This window comes from Rattus norvegicus, chromosome 18, assembly GCF_021556685.1.
Source record: "Rattus norvegicus strain SHRSP/BbbUtx chromosome 18, alternate assembly SHRSP_T2T, whole genome shotgun sequence".
In the NCBI taxonomy this organism is placed as follows: domain Eukaryota; kingdom Metazoa; phylum Chordata; class Mammalia; order Rodentia; family Muridae; genus Rattus; species Rattus norvegicus.
The window spans coordinates 12298065-12321785 of record NC_141551.1 but is presented as its reverse complement, the minus strand read 5'-3'; the positions used below and the strand labels follow the sequence as shown (position 1 = coordinate 12321785).

The 23721-nt window shown below is 40.6% G+C and overlaps 1 protein-coding gene across 9 annotated transcripts in view; it reads left to right on the top strand.

Moving 5' to 3' along the window:
• Trappc8 (trafficking protein particle complex subunit 8) overlaps positions 1–23721 on the top strand; it is a 76394-nt gene that overhangs the window by 51284 nt on the left and 1389 nt on the right. For 6 of the 9 annotated variants that reach the window (NM_001437437.1, NM_001106160.2, XM_087592580.1 and 3 more), the window contains 11 exon segments: positions 893–1019; positions 3186–3340; positions 7540–7982; positions 9528–9675; positions 10468–10564; positions 12067–12135; positions 12250–12308; positions 15421–15594; positions 18689–18790; positions 21401–21546; positions 23085–23174. In NM_001437437.1, coding sequence (NP_001424366.1) covers positions 893–1019; positions 3186–3340; positions 7540–7982; positions 9528–9675; positions 10468–10564; positions 12067–12135; positions 12250–12308; positions 15421–15594; positions 18689–18790; positions 21401–21546; positions 23085–23174 — 1610 coding nt within the window. 9 annotated transcript variants of the gene reach the window in all.

Genomic DNA, 23721 nt, shown 5'->3' with positions numbered 1-23721 from the left:
ACTTAGGTGTGCAGATTTCTTTCTCTTTTGAAGGCTCACTGTATCTTTGGCTGGTCTAGAACTCACTCTGTAGACCAGCCTGGCCTGGAACTCACAGAGCTTGCCTGCCTTTCTTCTTAGTGCTGGGATTAAAACTATGTGCCACCACACCCAGCCCAGACTTTTTGTTTTTAATTAAAAGAATTCTTTTAGGACTGGCATTTATTTATTGTGTGTAAGGCCATATGTTTGAGTCCCAATGTTACAAGAGAAAAAGAAATAGTATTTTTGAGGATCAAGACAACATTTTTAGTTTTGGGTTTTTTTTTTTTTTTTTTTTTTTCATGGTTTGGTGGTGCATACCTTTTGTCCCAGCACTCAGAAAGCAGAGGCAGATAGGTCTATATGAGTTTGAGGCCAGCAAGTATCAGACTAGCCAAAGCTACATAGTGAGACCCTAGGTCAATAATAAAACATCTCCCCCACCCCCACCCCCCCAAAAAAAAGGAAAAAGAAAAAGAAAAAAGTCAAAACAATTATTGAATTTACAGATCTTCTTTTAAGAAAAGTGGATTTCCATGCTTAACCTGACAGGGATATACCATGATTAAGAAAGTGATCTTCTCAGGGGAAGGCTCTTCCATTACACTTGGGATTTGCTGATCCCTGTGATTTTCTTAAATGAGGAAAATGCCACTGCAGATTCTGTGATAAAATAAAAAAGGAAGGAAGGAAGGAAGGAAGGAAAGAAGGAAGAAAGGAAGGATGGAAGAAAATACTTTTCCATAAGAAAAAAAAAAAGGTATTTGAAAAGTTTAGATCATGAGTTAATTTTGCAGCATTCCAAAGTTGAGGTGCTGTGCTATTAAGTTCCTCTGAAAACATAATAAGAATAACTTCAATGTTTCCATAGGCAAGACTGAAGCTCTTTCCCCATCACATAGGGGAGCTGCACATCCTGGGAGTTGTGTATAATCTTGGCACTATTCAGGGCTCCGTGACAGTAGATGGCATTGGTGCTCTTCCTGGATGTCACACAGGTAAAGCTATAGCGTCGCTAAGCAGTTAGAAGAGTAACACTTACACCATCCTGTGGAGAACACAAGAATGAACAGAGGCTTTTCCTAACTAGGTCTAATGTGCCTGTTGAGCATGTCCAGCCTTTTGACATTGCCCATGTTATGTTGTCTTCTACAGAGTTCCAGTTTGAGAACTGTAGTCAAGTTACAAAAAATTATCACCAAGAAAAAAGTCTCATGATGCTTTAAGTAAGCATATGATTTTGTGTTGGGCTGTTATATAATGACATCTAAGTGTGAGTAAGCATATGTAATTTAGATCATTCTAACTTCTGGCAAAAGTAAGAGATTTGATTCCCTTACTGATAGTATTTTTGTTACCGATCTGAATTTAGTAAATTCTAATTAAAAAAAAATTTGTTGAAATGTCTGCAGCCAATACAAAACTACCTTAGTATATTTTGTTTTTAACATTTCCTTTCTATAAAACAACATACAAAAGCCACTGTTTTCTCATTGGATATTAAATAGTCAGAGCTCCCTGTGGCAGTAGATGCCTGTAATTCCAGCCCCTTGGGAGGCTAAGACAGGAGAGTTCAAGTAGTCTGAGCACTTTAGCTGGAAACTGTTGCAGAGTTAAAGTGAGGAGACTTAGGCCTGCTGGTGCTCCTCATTGATAGTGCACCTGGCTATCAAGAAGTCCCAGGTTCAGTCTCCAGTAAAGACAGAACCCAAAAACAGCAGGGAAAGAAATCAGTTGAAATACCGTTATCCATCCCCAAAAGGAGCAGTTAATTTTAAGCTTTATTCTTGGTGCCCTAACTAGTATTCTCTGCAAACTTTGAAGAAAACTATAAAGTACATGTACTTTATTTAACATGGCTCAGGGGCTTTTTATTTTTTAACATAGAGAACTCTACAAGATCCTAATATTACCTTAAAATTAATTTATAGTTGGCTGAGTTTAGGTTGAAAAGATGCTAAGAAGGGAATAAGATGTTGTAGTTCCAAAGCTTTGTTTCAGCAGATAGATCTTAAAGCAAATTGAAATTGACTGGCACTGCTGCGTGTGACCTTCACATTCATAAAAGCTAACAGCGGGACTGTCCTGGACACAAACTGACCTTTGCACCTGGAGTTAACATTGCTTTTGGACGTAAGAGAGACTTAAATAGAAAGGACAAATCAGTAGGAACAAAAAAAAAAAAACTACAAACACAAATGCACAAAATTTGAGTATGGTCTTCTGCATTTTAGTACTGTATTTCTGCTTCCTGTTTTGATAAGTTTGCTAGACAGGTTATTTGGAAGTAGTCTTGCTATATTGTGTTTTTAAAGCAGCGTGAATATGTATTGAGAATTGTTTTACTTTATTTTCTCACTGGTACTTAACTCTTAATTGAATACCACAGAATTATGGTAGTCCATAAAATGTAGCTAAGAATTAGAGAGCTAAAATGGATACATTAGAGGTTATAATTTATGACCTTGAGTTAACATTAAACTAAGTCCCATCATATAAACAGGGTTTTCATGACATATTAGTGTTGATTCTTTTCATTCAGAATATTCATAGGGACCTGAGTACAGTAACTCATAGGGACAGTACATTATGTGTCTGTCTAATCTGGACCTTTGCAATCCAAGGCCCTGAGTAGCCTTCAGGACGATGGGGCTGAGCACTGCCCTAGCCCTTGCATGCGTGTGAGTACTTTATGAAGCCTTTGGTGAAACTTCACGTAGATATTGAAGAAGTTAAAAGAAATCTGTCTGTATTATAATTTTCATCGTTCAGCCTTTTGAGAAGATGTAGTTATATATCATCAAATTAGTGCCATATTCGATATGGATAAAAGTAAAAAGCTCACTGGTATTATATATTAATATTTTCTCATGGCCCTAAAATGTTGTTCTTGGGTCTTTTTGGTGAATAAGGATTATGGCTTATAAAATACTGGTTTTAAAGACTTTGGTTCAATGATAAGTAACTTTTATGTAACCCTAGTTAAATCCAATGAGAAATTGAATAGCATGCCATAGATGATATTAAACATGGAATTAAAATGTATTTACTGTTGTGATTATGTGTGTTACTCAGCAATTACCTGGTATTTATGAAAAAAACTTAAAAAAGTTAAATCTTCAAACACATTATATCATTTTAGTTATTGATTTTTATAATTGCAGGAAAACATTCTCTGGGTATGTCCGTCCGAGGGAGACAGGATTTAGAAATTCAAGGCCCTCGACTTAACAACACCAAGGAGGAGAAGACGTCTGTTAAGTATGGCCCTGACCGACGTTTGGACCCCATAGTCACGGAAGAGATGCCGCTCCTGGAGGTATCACACTTCTCCCACGTCAAAGCCTCACAGTTACAGACAGACGCTGCTTCAGACAGTAGTTGTAGGCTGAGGCTGTTGGTGCTACACTTGCTGGTGATAACGTCTTGGAGGTGGTGGTGGTAGTGGTGGTTTTTGTTTTGTTTTGAGACTCTATGTAGAGCCTTGGTTGTTCTTGAACTTATAGAGATCCCACCTGCTTCTGCATCCTCAGTTGCTGGGATTTCAATCGCATTGTTTTCAAAAAAGATTGATTGATTGATTATGTTAGAATATTGTCACTTTCCTAAGACACACTAGAAGAGGGCATCAGATTCTACTACAGATGGTTGTGAGCCACCACATGGTTGCGGGAATTGAACTCAGGAGCTCTGGAAAAGCAGTCAGTGCTTTTAACCCCCGAACCATCTCTCTATCTCTGAATTGCACTTTTAAACTATTGTTAATCTAGCTAAATAGATCTCATTGACAAGGGGTCAGACTGTGTGCAAAATGACATTCCATCACGGCCATGCTGTAAGGTATAATCCTCAAAATATTATTAAGTCATTGGGAAATATTTGTAACTCAGCACTTTGGTTATTAAACTCAATGCCCCTTTTGCAATTTATAGAAATAATATGTGAGTGAATGCTTATAGATAATCTAAGCAGTGTCCATGTATGTGGGGATGAGTGCATATAGAGAAGTAACTCAGACCAAGTGATCTCCAGTATCTGTGTGGGTAGACGAGTGGAGAAGAGGGGTCTGCAGGAGAGGAGGGAAAGCAATAGGCTGTGACACGCAGAAGGGTAGGCTGTGTTAGCGGATGGGGGCAAAGATGGCAGAGTCAAGGAAAGCTTTATTTCTAAGTGCCACAGGAGATCCATACGGCACGTGCTAGTTTCCAGTCTCCCTAGTAGAGAACTTGGTAGGTGTGTCCACCTTTCTCCAAAAGGTGCCTGTCATATGATCCAAAATGGTCTTTATGCTTTTAGACCTTGTAATCCTAAATATAATATGAGTAGTTAGTTATAAATAGCATTGAGTCTCATGATTGGGTGGTGGTAGTGGTGTGTATTAAAGGGAGACCATTGTTGAGTTGCATGTATTCTCAGATCTAATGAATTTAAAAGCAAAGGGGAAAAGGAAAAAAAGGACACAGGCCCAAGTGCCATTTTGTGTATGTTTTAACTTTATCTGGTATCCTCGTCCATGTTGAGCTTTTACCTATCTGAAGTCATGTCTAGCTGATGTCATTGTTTCTTGTTCTGTACTGATTCTTCTAGTCAGAACTTTTCAGTTCAGTTTGATTGGTTGATTGTGATGCCTAGGTTCAAACACAGGGCCTCACGTGTACTAGACATGCATTCTGCCATTCAGCCAGCTATGTTGTCTTTACTAATGTCTGTATGCTTTAAAAAACGTATTCTTTCCATTTATTTTTGTTGTTTTTCTTCACATTTTGCATGTATGTATGGGTGCACATACTAGCATATGTGTGTGTGAGAGGTCAGAAGACAAACAGTTGTTCCTCTCTTGCCACGTGAGTTTGAGACTAGAACTCCAGCTGATGCACATCACCTGATGTCTCCCCACCTGTTCATGGATTCCGGGACCGTTGGTCTTCCCACCTGTCTACCAAGGGCCTGTATCTTAGGCCTTCCTGTCAGTGCTCAGTGGCAGAATGCATGTGAGCACACGTGAGGCCCTGGGTTTGAACTGCAGCATCACAATCAGTTGATCAAGCAATAAAATGTAACAGAAAAGTTTTTACTAGAAAAGTCAATATAGAACAAAGAAGCAACAATTTGTGTGTAATAAATTGAAGGAATGTATTCACCTGAATGTCAAGATAGTATGGCCAAAGTTTTTTTCTAGTCCCAGAACTCTCAGTAAGATGGTCATTGTGCTATTTACTGATGCTCTGAAAACATTCTTTTCTTGTTTATTTGGTTTTTGTTGTTGTTGAGAGATAGGGTCCTGCTGTATGGCCAAGGACCTTAATCTGTAGACCAGGATGACCCGAAACCAGCCTATTTCTGTCATTTGAGCATTGAGATTAAAGACGTGGGCCACCATGTGTGGCTGTTTCGTTGGGTACTGTCTGTTTGACTCAGTAGTATTTCCTGGTCTCTCTGTGTCCTGTGTTTAGCATGGCAAGCCTGGTCTAATCTCCCACTTCATATTCCAGCTTGTCAAGTTCTTACAATGATAATTCATTAATGCTCTGTAGCTGTAGGTAAGATTAGTGCCTGAATGAATTGAGACAGATTAGAGTGTAACTGTCATGTTAGGTCTGCTCTCTTTTATATTTTAAAGTCAGGTCATAGATTTTTGTCTAGAATTAACAGGTAAGAATTTATCAGGACTTACTTTCAAAAGCAGGCATTCCCATCACTATAGTAAGTTTTCAGAATAAATTAGTACAGGTCACCAAAACATAGTCAATTCTAGCACACAGTTTTTGTTAAGCCATATAATTGAAATGCTCTTTAGTTATTAAAGCTGTTAAAAATTTAACTAGCCAGGTGGTAGTGGTGCGCACCTTTAATTCCAGCACTCAGAAGACAGAGGCAGGGAGATTGCTGAGTTTGAGGCCAGCCTGGTCTATAGAGCGAGTTCCAGGACAGCTAGGGCTATACACAGAGAAACCCTATCACAAAAAAGTATAACTTTTTATATTTCTTTAATTTAATAATTTTGCCTTTTTTGAGAACTTTATATGTGAGCCCCACATCTGTATCACACCGATTCCTCTAACTCCTTCTATGTCCTCCATCCCAGTCTCTTTTTAAATTATTATGGTGCATGAGCGTGTCTGTGTAAACCCGAGTCATTCAGTTTTGCTTACATGTGCATGTCCAGGCTGACTATTGGGGATTGTGTGGTCTGTGTGTGAACTTGTTTCTTATTGGGCATAGGCACCTGTAGCTCTTCATTTGGGGTGCGACCAAGTGGAATCTCCCCTATCAGCAATTTCACATTAGCTGATACTATCATTATACTGGTTTTGTTCTGGAGACCATATTGTTGGAAGTCAATGGGTGTGTCTTCCTTGTCATATATAGAAAATACTAACAGCAGATGCCTTGGTCTTCTGACTCTCACGGTCTTCCACCCCCTCTTCCTCGATGTTTCCTAGGCTTTAGGGGTAGAGGTTGCAGCAAGTACTGTGTTCGTGACAATGTACCTGACTCACTACACGTTACCTACACGTTACCTACATGTTACCTGGACCAGGCACTGTGTACCTGACTCACTACACGTTACCTGGATCAGGCACTGTGTACCTGACTCACTACACGTTACCTGGACCAGGCACTGTGTACCTGACTCACTACAAGTTACCTGAGCCAGGCACTGTGTACCTGGTTCACTACACGTTACCTGGACCAGGCACTGTGTACCTGTCTCACTACACGTTACCTGAGCCAGGCACTGGCATTGGCTCCTTTCTGTTCTGTGTCTGGCACTGCTTGTGTTATAGCTACATCTGCACAAGGTGTGGGGTGGCTTCTCGCTCTACATAGAAACACCTAGTGTTTGGGCTGACTAAACAAAAAGTTGTAAAGAATGAGCATTTATATGTACTTGGCGTTGCTAGAGACTTTGTGAGTGCTGAGGTGTGTTTTCTGAGAGTTTTATTTTGTCTTTTGTGTGCCAAATCACTGAGAAGTCAGTAAGTTTCTAGTTTTAATTTCTTAGCATTTCTGTTCAGTGTATGAATCTAAAGACAGTTGTTGAGTGGTTTGAAATATGCCTAGCTTTTATTCACAGGTTGAAAATCCTCCATTGGTTACCTCTGATCTTGCCCCATGAGTTACTAAAAGCCTGGGTTGTGTGGGGTGTTTTGGATATAAAGTTGTTACTATGGAACTATGGTTCCCTATGAGCCGTGGGTTTTTACTGCTGCATTAGCCCTTTTACCTTGACAGTGGTAAAGGTTACACGTCTAATTTTGATCTAGTTTTTACAGCTATTTTAAATAGTTTATTACTTGTCCATATATACATAGTTCTGCCAGTTTGAAAAATCATCTCATTCTTGTATTTAAAATTCAGAATTTAAAATTTAAGTAGCAAACTAACATTAGATGCTTGTCCAAAGGAAAGCTGTGAAATGACTTGTTCTTTTAGAAAGAAACGCAGTGTCTTACAGCGTTGCTCATTGGAGCTCAGAATTTTTAACAGTGTAATAATGTTTTTCCTCCAATGCAGGTGTTCTTTATACATTTTCCTACAGGTCTCCTCTGTGGAGAAATCCGAAAAGCATATGTAGAGTTTGTCAATGTCAGCCAATGTCCTCTGACTGCATTGAAAGTGGTATCTAAACGTCCCGAGTTCTTCACTTTTGGTGGCAATACTGCTGCTCTAACACCGCTGAGCCCCTCCACATCTGAGAACTGCAGTGCCTATAAGACGGTTGTGACAGCGTCCCCCTCCTTGGGGACAGCATTTGTGTCAACAGCATCATCTGTGGACTTCGGAACTGGCACAGGACAGCAGCTGGAGGCCATTCCTGTCCCCCTTCCTGACTCTGTGCTACTCCCTGGAGCTTCTGTCCAGCTGCCAATGTGGCTTCGTGGGCCAGACGAAGAAGGTGTCCATGAAATTAACTTTTTATTTTACTATGAAAGTGTTAAAAAGCAGCCCAAAAAACGGTAGGTAATTTAAAACTTTTAAAGTGTAAGATCCTTAATAGTTAGTATATACATTAGAGTACATATTTGATACTTGTTATAATTATTACATATTTGGTACATATATATATCATTGGGTACTAAGAAGTAATCATCTTCTAAATTATTCATGATGTCTATATCTAAACTTGTTATAATTATAACTTAATTCTAGGTAGATAAGAATGTAAAAAAATAACTACATGAAATTTTTCAATACAGAAAATGAAAAAACAATTTTTAGTTTATAAGCTTACTGATTCTTTGATAGACTTAAGTGCTGTATCATTTGTATACGAAGCCCCCTCCCATACGGCTGTTCTTTTGTAAGAACTTGATTTTGGCATATATGAGAAATGTATGAACATTGGCGTCTAGTGAATGATCACTTCAAGAGTGCAGCCTCCCTGATTGGTGCATCAGGCCTGCATGTTGCACAGCAGAATTCTAATGCCACTGCCATCTTTATAAAATTAACATTTTTATGCTGTAGAATATCTAAATGTTGTGTAATAGCATAAGGACAAAAACAGGAAAATACTTGAAGTGATGGTACATTTTTAGGTCATTAGTGATGTGAACACTCCTTAAGATGACAGACACAGGCCGAGTCCTCTGGCCAAAGAAGCTTTAATTCTGTGGTAGTGACAGGAGCTTCAGAGGGCAGGAAGGTTTCACAGCATGGTACCAAGTAGATAGGAATCAGCTTTGTCTATGAACAACAGCTCACCAGTTAGAGAACAGGAACTAAATTGTGGGAAAGAAGTCAAGTAGTTTCAGTGTGGTAGCACGTGCCTATAATCAGGGTGAAGGCAAGATCAGGACTGTAGGCTTCCCTGACTTTGGCATAAAACAAAAATTATATTTGAAATGTACAGCTTTGAGTACCAAGTTAAAATTTGAGGTTTGAGGCCGGGGGAGTTGAGGCTGGGTGGTTAAGAGCTCTTGATGGTCTTCCAGAGGACTCATATTTTGTTCTCAGCATCTAATTGGGTGTGCATCCCAACTGTGTGCAGTCAAGTTCTAGGTGATCTGATGCCTTCTTCTGTCCTCTGTGGATATTCATATGTACATATGTGGTATGCACACACAAATTTTTAAAAAAATGTGATTCGGTTTGGTAGTTTTAATTTTGAGACCTATATATTTATTCTGAGACAGGATCTCACTGTGTTGCCTTGGCTAGCCTGGAACTCACTGTAGACCAGGTTGGCCTCAAACATTCAGAGATCTTCGGGGACATCTTTGGGACCCCTTTTAAGAGAGAAAATGTAATTGTTGATATGGTTGAATTTGACTAGCCGGAGAAAAGCCTAGAGCCAGAAATACTGTGAGTTTCTTCCAAATTGAGAATAAACAACTAAACTAAACTAAAGTCTAACTATAGTTTTACCTCATTGTATTCTTTGTTTTTCTGGTTATATGCAATCCTGGAAATTATTGTGTTTCTGGTCTTTATTTAAAATTAGAGATTTGTAACATAAGGAGAGAATCTTAGAGGCAGTTTGCTGTGTTTTTAATCTTCAGACACAGAATATTAAGACACACTGCAGTTATTTGCACTAGCCGGTCTTTGAACGTGCGAGCGACTGTTTGTAGAAGTAATTCCCTTGAAGACGAAGAAGGCAGGGGCGGCAATATGCTAGTCTTCGTGGATGTAGAAAATACCAATACTGTAAGTTATTTTAAACCTGAATTTTGTTTTAAAGTCTATTTAGAAATGTTTGGGGTTTGGCATAAGTATGAATTTAGAACTGTACACATGTGCTAATATGAAAACATCTTAAAATTCTTGAGTGGCTTTTGCGAAGGGATTTTATGGTAATAGTATGATACATTAATGTCAGGTGTGGTGGTCTGTGAGGTAGTCACAGAGGTAATGGAGTGTGTGGATCTGTGTGGATTTCATTTTCCATATTACCTAATACTGTGCTCACATGTTCTGACAGCACCAGTCCCTTCAGACATTTCTGTCTGTATACTCTAAATATCAAAAAGATGCGATTATAAAGCTGACGGCGTCTCAAGCCGATCAGTTCAGATACTTATCAAATGTTACACGTTCTGTAATGCTGGCTTTTAGTTTCATAAATCTGTAAAACCACATTTTAAGAAACATTGAGATTTATTTTGTTGAAATGTTGGTGATTTTATGAGATTATGTTCACTATTTGAATAAGAAAATGTTGGTAATTTCTAATGTCAGATTATCGCTCTGATAATTTGATTATTAAGTACTACTAGAAACAGGTCTTCTGGAAGCTCTTCACCATCGATCCATCCCTCCAGCCCCTGAATCCAAGGGGTTTGCTCTTTTTTTTTTTTTTTCCTCCTGTACTGGGGGGCCTTATACAGGAACTGCCCTCTAATGTTACTGTTGGTCGATTTGAGAAGCATCAGCTTTTGTCCTCAGTGGAGTATTTTAACTCAGTGCTCTTACCCTTCAGTGACTGTGTGTCTTTGACAGAGTGAAGCGGGAGTTAAGGAGTTCCACATGGTGCAGGTGTCAAGTAGCAGCAAGCACTGGCAGCTACACAGATCCGTGAACATCTCCGAAAACAGAGGTCTGTGCCCCGAGCCTCACACTTGAGGGTGTTTATTTCTTTCTAAATTTCCTCCAGCAATTCTTTTTCTTAAAGATTTTATTTATTTATTATGTATGAGTACACTGTAGCTGTCTTCAGACCCACCAGAAGAGGGCATCAGATCTCATTACAGATGGTTGTGAGCCACCATGTGGTTGCTGGGATTTGAACCCATGACCTCCAGAAGAGAAGTCAGTGCTCATAACCACTGAGCCACCTCTCCAGCCCCACACTGAGTTTTATTAGGGGAAATGTCAGTGTCAGTTGCCTTCTTGTTGCTGTGATCAGATATGTGAAGAAGTCACTTGAGGGAAGAAGGGTTTGTTTTGGATACAGCTTCCTTTCAGTGAAGGCATGTGACAGGAGCATGACAAGTGGTCACATTGCCTGTCTCATCAGGAAGTGAAGAGAGCACATAGGAAATGTGGCTAGGCATGAGCTCTCAAAGCTTGCCCTCAGTGACCTCTTCCACCAGCAAGGCACCACTAGCTGTGGACCACTTGTTCAGACACACTAGCCGTGGAGACATTTCACATTGAAGAGTAGGAATTAACTCAACAAATGGGAAAATCTGTACATTCTGAGTACACAACATATTCATGTTTACTGCAGAAAAGTTATTGTGGCTTCAGTGTAACTTATGCTGCCACTCGTACAGATTTTCATGATGGTAAAATAGATCAGCATTTTTTTTTACTTATTTTTGTGTTTATGTCTGTGTTCATGTGCACATGCATTTTCCACAGTACACAGACATATGGAGGTCAAAGGACAACTGAAGGGAATCAGTCTCTTCCGCCATGTGGGATGCCAGTTTAAACTCAGGTCATCAGCTTGGTAGCAAGCACCTTACCCATTGAACCCCATCTCTCTGGCCCTATATGAGCATCTTTTAAAGGACAGATACAGTGGTGGAAAATAAACCATGACAGAATATAATTTGTATAAGTCATAGATGTGGACAACTACCAAAAGGAAGTGACTGAAAAATACTGAAAGGATATATATGGTCTACTGGTAAGATCGTGGGCCCAGAGCCTAAGTTCTAACCTTTTGACCTTCTGCTTAGGATGTCAAATGTCAAACGTACAGACAATCAGTCACATATGCCTGTGTGTCCTTAGATTCTAAATTTCAACCTTTTAACCTTTCCAAGTGGTTAATGATCCGTTTGTTTGTTTGTTTGTTTGTTTGTTTGTTTTTGGAGACAAAGCTTCTCTTTATTGCCCTGGCTCTCTTGGAACATAGCCTGTAAATTAGGTTAGCCTCAAATTCAGAGATCTGACTATTTCTTATTCTTTTCTTTTTTTCTTTTTAAATTTCTGCTTCTTGGGTGGTAAGATTAAAGGCATACATCACTACACTGAGCCAAATGAGACGGTTTTTATATTTATTGTTTGCTTTCTGTTTTGACCAAGGAAGTCTGAATAATGAATTGGGCTTTGCATGTGTTTTAACCCGAGAAACATTTTTATTCCCAGATGCCAAACTTGCCAGTAGAGAGAAGGGAAAGTTTTGCTTCAAGGCAGTAAGATGTAAACAAAAGGAAGGTGAGGTGGTTTTACTCTTAGGCTTTCTTAAATGTCCATTTTATATCTTACCGCAGTGATGTGATTAATTGTCTTTCCTCTGTGTGTGTGTGTGTGTGTTTTTTTTTTTTTAAGGTGATAAACAGTCCTCAGAAAAATACACTTTTGCAGATATCATCTTTGGAAATGAACAGGTATGCAATGATGCACGGTAATAGTTGATATAAAGAATTTAGTTTTCACGTATCTATTTTGAAAAAACTGTAGCATCACTAAGAACTGTGTCTGAAAAGTGAGCATCTGAACTTTATTGAGTTTTACACCCACCTTTAATCCATGAGATAATCTAAGCATGTTGTGTGGATGAACTACACCACTTTACTTACATAAGTTCACTTCTTTAGGAAATATCCAACAAGATAGGCACAGTAATCGAGATTTTAGAAAAGCTGTAATTACTTGAGGAAACTGTTGTGTTTAGGAAAGTGGCCATAGTACAGCTTATTGACTAGAACCCTTGTTTTTAAATCTACTTAAAATTCTTTTCTCGGGGCTGGGGATTTAGCTCAGTGGTAGAGCGCTTACCTAGGAAGCGCAAGGCCCTGGGTTCGGTCCCCAGCTCCGAAAAAAAGAACCAAAAAAAAAAAAATTCTTTTCTCATGCTGTCACCTTCAATTTTGGGCATATCACATGGTTCCAGGACCTGGAAACATTGGGTGCATAGGCTGTCTTGGCGTTGGAAAGGTTTTCATAACACTTGAACATGTAATGTGTATGGGTCACCTGGAATAGTGCTTTTCAAACGTTAAGAAGTATGCACTGGGGACGCCATTATGCTGTCAGGACTGTCGTGGAAGCTCAGGTTCTATGTGGTTGTCAGTTCCTGAGTGATAGCTGTGGTGGCTCCATGTTTAGACCTTAGGTTTGAACATCAAGATATAGAGAATTATTTTTAGGATAAAGACTGTTCTTCTCTACTTCTGAAGCTCCTTTATGATTATGGTCTGCGATAGAGTTTGAAACTAGTTTTTAAAATTTTTCTTGAAGACACCGTGTCCTGTAGTCCAGCCTGGCTTCCCACTCCTGATACAGCCAGGGATGGCCTTGACCTCATCCTCAACTCTCTACTCCTGAGTGCTGGGCCTGCATGTAGGCAGCCATGGTGCTAGAGGAGCTGAGACTTGTACATCTTGTTCCAAAGGCAAACAGGAGAAGACTGGCTTTCCAGGAGAAAGGTCTCTCAAAGTTTACCCTCACGGCGACACATTTCCTCTAATAAGGCCACACCTAATAGTGCCACTCACTGGGCCATGCATATTCAAACAAGCACAACTATGTGACCGTGCCAGGTGGGGCTGCAGTCCTGTGCGATCTTCTCTGACTTTCCATGTGGAGCTGGGGCTTGAACCCAGAGCTTTGGGTGTGCTAGGTCCTCACTCTACCAGCTGAGCTATATCCCTAGCCTGGACAAACTGCATTAACATTTTGTTTATTTTAATTTCGTGTGTGATCACATACACAGGCTTGTGTGCATGTGTGGATGTGTGGAGGTCAGAGACTGGACCACTTTTAGGAGTCAGTTCTCTTTCCCTTTGTTGAGACAGGCTCTCCCTTGTGTCTGCTGCACTCTGTATGTTCCTAGACTAGGGGGCCTACAGGGTTTGGACAGCTCCTTTCTGGACCTTTATTTTCCATAAGGATGCTGGGATTAAGATGGGCTCTAGAGAGCCACTTCAGGTCATCTAGCTTGTGTGACAAGTGTTTTTACTGTTGAACCATCTACTGGTCCTATGCATTTTTAACCAGCCCTGCTGTTATCTGGAGTGGATGTCTAGTGAGCCACACTGTCACCATAAATGGCAGTGCTGTTTATGAAATGCTTCTTGATGCTCTTTAACAATTCCATACACCTCTAAAGTATTCCATTTCTCTGATGAAGAGTTATCACGTAACTCACCTTCTGTGACAGTATTTGAGAAAGCAGCTGTTTAAGGAGTGTCTCAAAGCTACAAAGGCCCAAGATCATGTGTGACTTGAAATGTTAGAATTAGCACTGTTTCAGGTTTACACTTGTATGCTTTCCTCTTTTCTTTTTCTTTTTTAATTTGTTTTTGTTTTTTGTGATTCTGGGGGTTGAACCCAGGGCATTCTATATGCTAAACTAAGCCATCACTGAGCCACATCTCCAGCCCACTCTTTCTTTGAGAAGGGTCTCGCTGAGTTGCTTGTGCTGGGATTACTGGCCCAGACCACCACACCGGGTGGTCACTCTTTAGTTTAAAAGAATTCAAGTTTCTAGAAGCATCAGTAGGAGCCTTAAATTACATTAAAGTTACAACTTTTATTGCATTTGTTGTTAACTAATACTGTATATGATCAGTGAAGAAAGCAGAAACAGACTCTTTTTTGAAGTATTTGATTAAATAACACCAAGTACTACAGATTAAGGAGAAAACTATGATGGTGATATTTTACCAGAAAAAAATTCATCAGAAGGGGAAAAAAAAATTCATGCCTTTTTGGTTGGTTTGGTTGGTTGGTTTTGTAAGTGGAGCAGGTGCTAGGAACTGACTTGTATTTTTGGCTGTGTGCCTACCCTTTAACAGTTGAGCCATCTCTCCAACTCAGTATGGATTTGTTAACATTTAATACTTATTTTGTATTGTGAAACTTTAATCTAAGTGATATATGCATAGTAATTCATAAAACTGTAACGTAGAGATTTTACTACGAGAGGGTGTTCTGTTAAGAGAAATCATATAGATCAGAATATTTTCTCACATTATCTCATTCAAGTGAAAACAGAGGGCAAGTTGATGCCAATGGTTATCTGTATTGTTTCATTACATGTTCCCAAAGAGTATCCTCATAAGTTTCTCCTTAATTCAGCCAAACACCTCAAAGAGTACTCATGCACAAAAGTATTTAGCAACAAAAACAATGAAAATGAGTTTTGGTGTAATTCAAGAATGTGACTGGTGTTTCTAGGTATTAAATAGAATGAAGAGCACGTTTTGTTGTGTAAAATTGTAAAATTTTCTTTATCTTCCCTGGACACCTGGAAAATCAAGGGAGCATAGACGGTTTTGGTATAACACCTTTTAAGCAATTACCATCTGAGTAATTGGCACTAAATGGCCTTCCCTATTCAGCTGCACAGACAAGAAATTAATAAATGAACTTGGAGTATATATGAATTTTAGAATTGTAAATTTTGGCAGAGTACATGAATGCGTGACGGTAAGTTTTGACAGTGCATTTCGTTAAAACATTAATGTAGACAAGTGATTTTTTTTCTTTCAACAGATAATAAGTTCAGCAAGTCCATGTGCAGATTTCTTTTACCGAAGTTTATCCTCAGAGTTGAGAAGAACACAAGACCAGCTTCCCGCCTATCCCGAGAAAAATGCCTCAGAGGGTGCTGTCAGGCTGATTGAGAAGTGCAGTGAGGTGGACCTGAGCATTGTCGTCCTGTGGAAGGTGGTACACTGTGTTGGCAGTAGGCCAGCTTAAAGACGTTTACGTCTTCTTTATTTCCATTTTACATTTTGAGACCAGGGCTTTCTGTCTAGCACAGATGGGCTTCAAACCCTGTACTCTTGTTTTAACTTAGTGAGTGCTGGAAATATAGGTGTATTTCATCACACCGAGGCTGGATAGTCACCCACCCACCCATCCTCCCTCCCTTCCTCGCCCTCCCTCTCTCCCTCCTTCCCTCCTTTCCTCCCTTTTCTCCCTTTTCCTCCCTCCCTCTCTTCCTCCGTTGTTTTTGAGACAGGGATTCAATATGTAGCTCCGATAGCCTAGAACTTGTTATATAGACCAGGCTGGACTTGAATTTACAGAAATAGATCTTTCTGGGATTAAAGATTGCATTACTACATTCAGGTCTAGATATTTTCAAACTGGAGAGCAACTCTGTACTCATATTTTTTAATTAAAATTTTCACTTTCATTATTCAAATTATTTTGTAACTTTTAGTAGCTCTACAATGACTTTTTAATGTGTTTGTCTAAAGAAAACAACTGAGTAAGAGCAAACGGCTCTCTCCTCTCGGTCAGTGTGGTTTCTTTGTGTCACCAAGAATACTGTGGACATGCAGTCTAAGAGCAGGGCCTCTCGTCTCTCTGCCGTGAGCATTTCCAGGCACTGTGAAGGGCATTGCTCGGAGTCTGTGGGCGCTCAGGTTCCTGGTTCCAGCAGCCACACACTGGTTGCTGCCTGTGCTCCCATCTTTTTGTGTGCCTTTCCCCCTTTTCATCTTTTTTTCTTTATTAACTTATTGGTACTTGGAAATAGTTTATCTTTTTGCAAACATGCTGACTTTGCACACATTTCATATGAGACATTGCTTAAATAAGTTGCATATATTAATTGCATGCAGAACATGTTTTATGTTAAAAACAACTACTTGCGTGTTGTTATGTATTAGCTTGAAATCATAAGCTCTTGAGTGCCCCTTGGTGCATTTAAAGTAAGATTTTGAGTAATACATGCTATAATCTGTACTCAACTGTAGTCCACAGTGACCTTGGTTGAGAAGAGATTTTTACTTTTCCCAAAACGGCCCACTGATCACATGTAAAGGAAGATGTGCGATCCCTGTTGCAAAGTAGAGGTTGAGTGTATAGAGCTTGGTGGTAGTTTGTACCTGGAGCCGCATTTACACTGAGTTGAGAAAATGTTTATAAAGTAAAGAGAATTTAAAATTTTTCATCCCCTTCTGTTTTTGGTTTTTACTTTTCTCTCAGGATCTTATGTAATCAGTGTTGGCCCTTGCCCTCCTGATCCTTTCACACCCCCACCTTCTGGGATTCCAGGAATGTGTGATCACACCTGCCTAGCTACCCAGAGCTCGTGAGGTCACCTTCATTGTGGGAATCTTACCATGCTTAGGAACAGGAGGGTTTGTGAAGCAAACACTGTTCAGCACCAAACTCAAATTGTTTGGTTTGGTTTTGAGACAGGGACTCCATGTATAACTCAGATTGGCCTGGAAGTCTCTACGTAAAAGATGTCAAACATTGTCCAAGGCTCAGTCAGTGAACTCTGTAAGGTTAAGCCAGCAGCCGTTCAGCTGACTGACTTCCGAGTTCTGAGCTGACTTAGGATAGGAGTACTCAGTGTGACCCCCACATGACAAGCTGTCACCGGTCAGTGAGTACAGAGATGGAGCCTACTCAAGCATTGAGATTCTTGGAGCATTCTGATGCAGTCTAGAGAAAATTGGGCTTATTAAAAATAAGTAAGTCAGGGCTGGAGAGATGGCTCAGCAGTTAAGAGTATTGGGCTGTTCTGCAGAGGACCCAGGTTTAATTCCCACAAACCACAGGGTGCCTACTAGCTCCAGACCCAGGGCATCCAACATTCTCTTCCAGCTTCCTCAGTTACCAGTCATGCATACAGTGCAGAGACATACAGATAAATCTCGTATATTATATAATGTGGCAATATGGTAAATCAGAGCCATACACTGATTGGCTCTGATACATTTATTGACAAGTATTTCTCTAGAACAGAGTCGATTAAAGAGACAGAAAAATTTTAAGTTGGAGCAGATATTTTAAAGTAGATTAATTCAATTTACTATTTACCAGTAGGAAAAAGGCCTTTTTTAAAAGGTGTAGTGTAGCCAGATATGGTGCCATGCACCATGCGCCAGTCACTCTAGCATTCAGAAGGCTTAAGTTTGATTCCAGCCTGAGCTACATAGTAGATTCCACTCCCCTGTGTAATATGCAGTAGGACCCTATCTTGGAAAAAGTGACTGAAAACAAAAGAAAGTGTGTGGATTAAAGTGGGCATGCTGGCACACACCTATGCTGGCACACACCTACGCTAGCACTCAGTGTAGACCGAATCACAGGTTTGAGGCCACCGTGGCCTACACAGTCTGACAAGGCATGGCCACAGGATTTAGGTATAGTCACCTGCATTTTGGCAGTAGAGTAAAGAAGCTTATATGTCACTTCTTGGTCTTTAACTGATACTGCCATTAGAAAGCAGCCTTCCTGGGCCTGTGGTGATGGCTCAGGAGGGTGAAGGTGCTGGGCAACATAGGACCTGAGTTCAGATTCCAGAGCCCAGGTAAAAGCTGGCACTGGCCTGCATCTGCAATAGTAGGGCAAGGCAGAGAGGTGGGTCCCTGCATTTCCCTGAGGGCAGCCTGTCAGGCAGCTCTGGGCTCAGAGGTGGCTGAGGAGCTCTGGCTCTCAGGGGCACCCACACACACACACACACACACACATGTACATGTTCACACACAAAAGAGGCCTATGTTGTGGCACACTTCTTTGGGGTTGTTTCTTGAAAGTCTATTGAAAACAAGGAAAAAATACTCAAGAATTGTCTATTTGAAATACTTGGATCACTTGAGTTATAGACAAGCCCAAACAGATTGAGAAGGGGGAGCAGATGGTTCTTTATGGTGTGGATAAATAAAGGTTGAAATGCTGACATGGGGTTATTGATAATTGATAGATACCAGGTGTCGTTTTCCTTTGCTCCAGATATTGAGATGGTTGAGGTTTCTAGGGTGACTGAAAGGTGACATTCTGTTGGTTGCGTTTCTAGGCATACGTTGTGGAAGATAACAAGCAGCTTATTTTAGAAGGCCAGCATCATGTTGTCGTTCGCACTGTTGGCAAAGAAGCCTGTTCACACTCTCAGAAACAGGTAAGGACAGCTGTGGGAAGCTGTCGTGACGATTTCATGTATGCACATCGTTGTTCTTCCCTCATGCGCATGATCTCTCTGTGCTTCACCTCTCATCCCCTCTGCCTCTGTCGTCCATGTTCTGAGACAGGAGAGAGTTCCATGGCTCTGGCTGGCCTCAGAGTGCAGTCTCTGCTCTGGTGTCTGGTGCGGAGTGAGAGACGTGCATCTTATTTAGATGTTTGTCTAGATATCCTTCTGTGGCTCCTGTCTACATCTTTTCTCCTAACGGGTGAGATGTAGAAATTCATTCAGTGTTACTTATTTATTTTATGCTCAAGATTGAACTCTGAGCCTCACACATGATCCGTCCGCACTCTACCACTAAGCTGTCAGTATAATTTAGAAGTCATACGTTTCAGATGACTTGAATTAGTAATACATGTAAAAGTATTTCGTTATATGTACTGTTTTACTTTAAAGGTAAATGTTTTGCCTGCGTGTATGATTGTGTACTGTGTGCATGCTTGATGTTCATAGACTATGTATGAACACCATGTGCACACAGTGCCCACAGACTTAGGAAGAGGGTATTGAATCCTGGAAGTGGAGTTATAGATGGTTGTGAACCAGGTCCTTTAGAAGAGCAGTGTTTTTTTTTTTTTTTTTTGGTTCTTTTTTTTTCGGAGCTGGGGACTGAACCCAGGGCCTTGTGCTTCCTAGGTAAGCACTCTACCACTGAGCTAAATCCCCAGCCCCAAGAGCAGTGTTCTTAATCCCTGAGGCATCTCTTTATCCTAATAATACATTTTTTAAACTTTTAAAATCAAAGGTAGTCACAAACAGTTTTTTACATTGTAACCAAAGCCTGGGGTGAAGAAAAAGATCCTAGCTGCTCTACAGCAGCTCCTCCAGTCCTCCTCAGCTCTTCATCTTCTGATTTAAACTGCAGTCTTAGGAGTGGAAAGCAGAGCTTCGGGCTCCAGTGTGTGCCGGTGTCCTGCAGGGTTTACTGTCAGGGTGGGCTGCGTTTGTGAGACCTGTCCATATGATAGACAGCTCTGCAATTGTCCATGGCCGTTTCAGCTCATTGTGGTTGTTTTCCAACCAAAAGAACAGTGAGTACTGGAACACTGACTGGTTCCAAGACTGAGGGAGGAGGAAAGCAAGGTGAGCTGCAAGGCCTTGCAGGACCGAGTGTGAGGTCCACAGCTTAGGAGAGCATGCTGGCTTGTGTTGCTTGTATGCGACAGTGTTGCTGTTACTCTCCATTAGCCCTCATATGCACTCTGTGCACCGTTCAGGGAGAATCAGCTGCGCTCTGAAGTAGGTAGAGCTGTGGTTGTGACCGGTGTGAGGTAATTTTGATGCTGTCGTTCAGTTTCTTCCTTTAAGAAAAGTTTCCTGTCTCAAAAACCAGGGAGGGAGGGAGGGAGGGAGGAAGGGAGGAAATCTTCAGTCCCATATTCAGTCAGCCTAGGTTGGCCTCAGACTTGCTGCTGTGTAGCTGAGCTTGACCTTGAGTTCCTGATTCTCCTGCCTCCACCATCCAAGGGCTGGGTTACGACGGTGCCACTGTGCCTGGTTTATGGAGTGCAGGTTCTTGAACCCGTGCACACCAGGCAGACAGTGTGCCAGCTGAGCTGTCTCCCCAGGACATGGTAGCCTTTAAGGAATATAGTTGTGTATATATTTATTTATATATGTCTATATATTAATATATTTTAACAAAATGTCAAACGTTTGAATTTACCAATAAAGACTGGGGAGCCGAGTGCTGGGGTGAAGGCTGGCTAGCTCAGAGAGGCAGAGGACACACAGCTGACCTTCCTCCTCGCTGGTATTCCAACCGGAAAAAGCAAGCTCTCCTTCCCCACACCGTCTCCAGTCCCTTGTACTGTGCATCTTTCTCTCTGTTCTCCTGACCCCCTCTTACTCTGTATGGCATTTTCTCTGTTCACTTCTATCAACTGGTTGCTTGTTCTGCCCCTTGACCTATGGTTGACTTTATTTACAATATGATCAATTTTACAATATGATACAATATGATCCTGTTTACAATAAACTCTTGGATTACAGAAATCCTGTTTACAGACAGCTCTTGGATTAAAGGTGTGTGCTAGGACTGAGACACACTACAACTAGAAACAGGTTTTTCCAGTAAATAACACAATCTTAGGGATCACCGTGTGATCAAATATCCTGAAACATATTTGAAACACTAAATCTATGAAATAAAGCGGTATATTTTCAAAGTGGGATTTTTTTTGGGGGGGGGGGTCTATTCTTAATCTTCAGCTATTAAAACTGGTGCAATATAATAGAATATCCACAGCCTAAGTACTATGCAGTTTTATTGGGTAAGAATCATAGCAACCACTGAAATGATCAGTTATGGAATCTGAATTTACATATAAGATCATAGAGCTAATGTGTAGCATTGTAGGTAAGTGGAAATTAATGTTTATTCCAGGTTATATTGCAAAGGACAGCAGGTGTTCGTTTAAATAATAGCAAAGAAGAAACCTTCAAAATTAGGCTGTCAGTCTTCATTGTTTTTTTAAAAGTCCATATGCTGTAACTGTACTGAAACACCATTTCATTATTAATCCTCTTTTTGTCTATTCTCAGGAGCCACCAGAAATGGAACTATTAAAGTTTTTTAGGCCAGAAAACACTACAGTTTCTGCAAGACCATCAGTAGAGCAGCTTTCTAATCTCATTAAAACAAGTCTCCACTACCCGGAGTCATTTCATCATCCATTTCATCAGAAAAGGTTTGCGGGTTACTTCTGTTAACAGTTCCTGTGTACATATACAAGATGCCTGTTCTGAAAAATTCATATTGTTTTGATAACAGCATTAACCCACACATCAAAAGAAATGTAAAATAATAGTCTTAAGTGATTTAGCTTTTATATGTGTGAGATACACACACACACACACACACACACACACATGTATATAGTGTTTACTATATAATTGGTGTGTTGCACACACACTCACGCCCATTGTCACCTTGAGTGTTACTGAGGATGGACATTGTCCCAGCCACTTCTCAGGTATCATAGGTTTTCTCTTTGAGTTGTAAGGTGTTTCATAAAGTCAAAAACTAGGGAGAAATGTGTATCATTTTGGTTTAGACACAGATCAAACCTACAGCATGACTAACAGTAGAGCTCAGATAGACTGTATCATTCCTTTAAACACTTTTCTCATCTATGTGTATTGTTCGTGTGTGTGTGTATGTATGTATGTATGTATGAATGCATTACGTGACATTCATGTGGAAGTCAAAGGACAGCCTTCAGGAGTTAGTTCTTCCCTTCTACTATGTGGGGTTCAGGGAGCAAACTCAGGCTGTCAGGCTTGGCAGCAATCTCCTTTCCCTAGTAAGCCGTCTTGCAAACTAACACCCCCAACTAAATATTGATAAGGAATGACTTATTTGTAATTTTGATAAACGACTTTAATGTATAAACAAAGTTTAAAATAAAAAGTTCTAAATCTGATGACACTTGAAAAGGTTGTCCATTTATTTGCAGGTATGAGATAGAGTGGGATTTTCTTAGAACTAGTGTATGTGTGACAACTGATGTTCAGGATTTGGGGGAAGTCCTTGGTAGAGCGGGGAGGGAGGGATGTGATGAGACAGAAGGGAAGCAGAGAGCGATGAGCCACAAGAGAGGACTGCTGGGAAGGTTGAAAAAGAGCAGAAAAGCAGGCAGGAAGACCAGATGAAGGTGATGTCTCAGGCGTGGACAGTTAGGAGAGAAAAGGCTAGCAGTCTAAAATGCCCCAGAGAGGTCTGATATTGGTGGGCCATAATGTCAGCAGAGTCTGCAGGTTGGACGGCAGCAGGAGGAGAGGGGGTGCTGCACACTGGTGCAGGAGGCTCGCAGATGTCTGAGTCTTAGAGCATTAGAGGGTCAGGTTGGACTGGCATAGTGTAAGTTCCAGGGCTTCTGCTTTCCTGTGATCTACACATCTGTAGTGGAAATGGAAGAGCTGATGCAGGCTGCGCACAGCACCAGCACACCCTGGGCCGTGCGTGTCTCTAGACACAGCGCTTCAGCTTAGCAGAACTGCTTATAGACGTGCACGTTCTGATACTTATCATGGAGAGAGTTTACTAGTGAGTTTTATTTACAAAATAAGTTACCTAGAATGATTTTGTGACTGAGCTTTTTTCCCCCCTTACTTGAGTTTTATTTAGACCTGTGTTCTGTTAAGTCTCCTTGGGTTATTTTAAGAAGCCTGTTTCTGACAGGAAAGTGTGTGTATGGCTAATGGCCTTGTTTGTTGTCTTCCACAGCCTTTGCTTAGTGCCAGTCACCCTTTTACTTTCTAACTGTTCTAAGGCTGAGGTAGATGTAATAGTTGATCTCCGGCATAAAACAACAAGGTAAGAATTTATTTTGTGAATGGTTATTTTGTAGCCCAAAGTTTCAGTATCCTTTAAAGCAATTCAGTGTTTTGAAATTATGCAAATCCTTGCCTAATGTGGATAAAGTTAACTCAAACATGCTTGAGATTTGCTTATATGGCATCAAAGAAATGTTTACAGAGCTATTAAATATGGAAAGTTTTTTCCCCCTGATTTGAAAATAATACTTTACAAGGGAGTCTACATTATACTGCAAGAGCTGCCAGTAGGTTTGTCTCAGACATTTTTGTTTTAGAAATAAATCTGGGGTTGGAAAAACGTCTCAGTGGTTAAGAGCCCTTGCTGCTCTCGTAGAGGGCTCTGTGTTCGGTTCCCTGTATGGTGACTTACAGCCAAGGTCCAGGGAATCATACCTGCTGGCTGTGCAGGTACCGAGTCACCTGAAGAATACTCTGTAGGTTGTCATGTATACCTCAGTGATCCTTAAGGTCCAAGCACAGTAGACGGTCTGTGTGTCACACACCAGATTACGCTGTGTTGTTAGGCACTGCGTTGTTTTCACTGT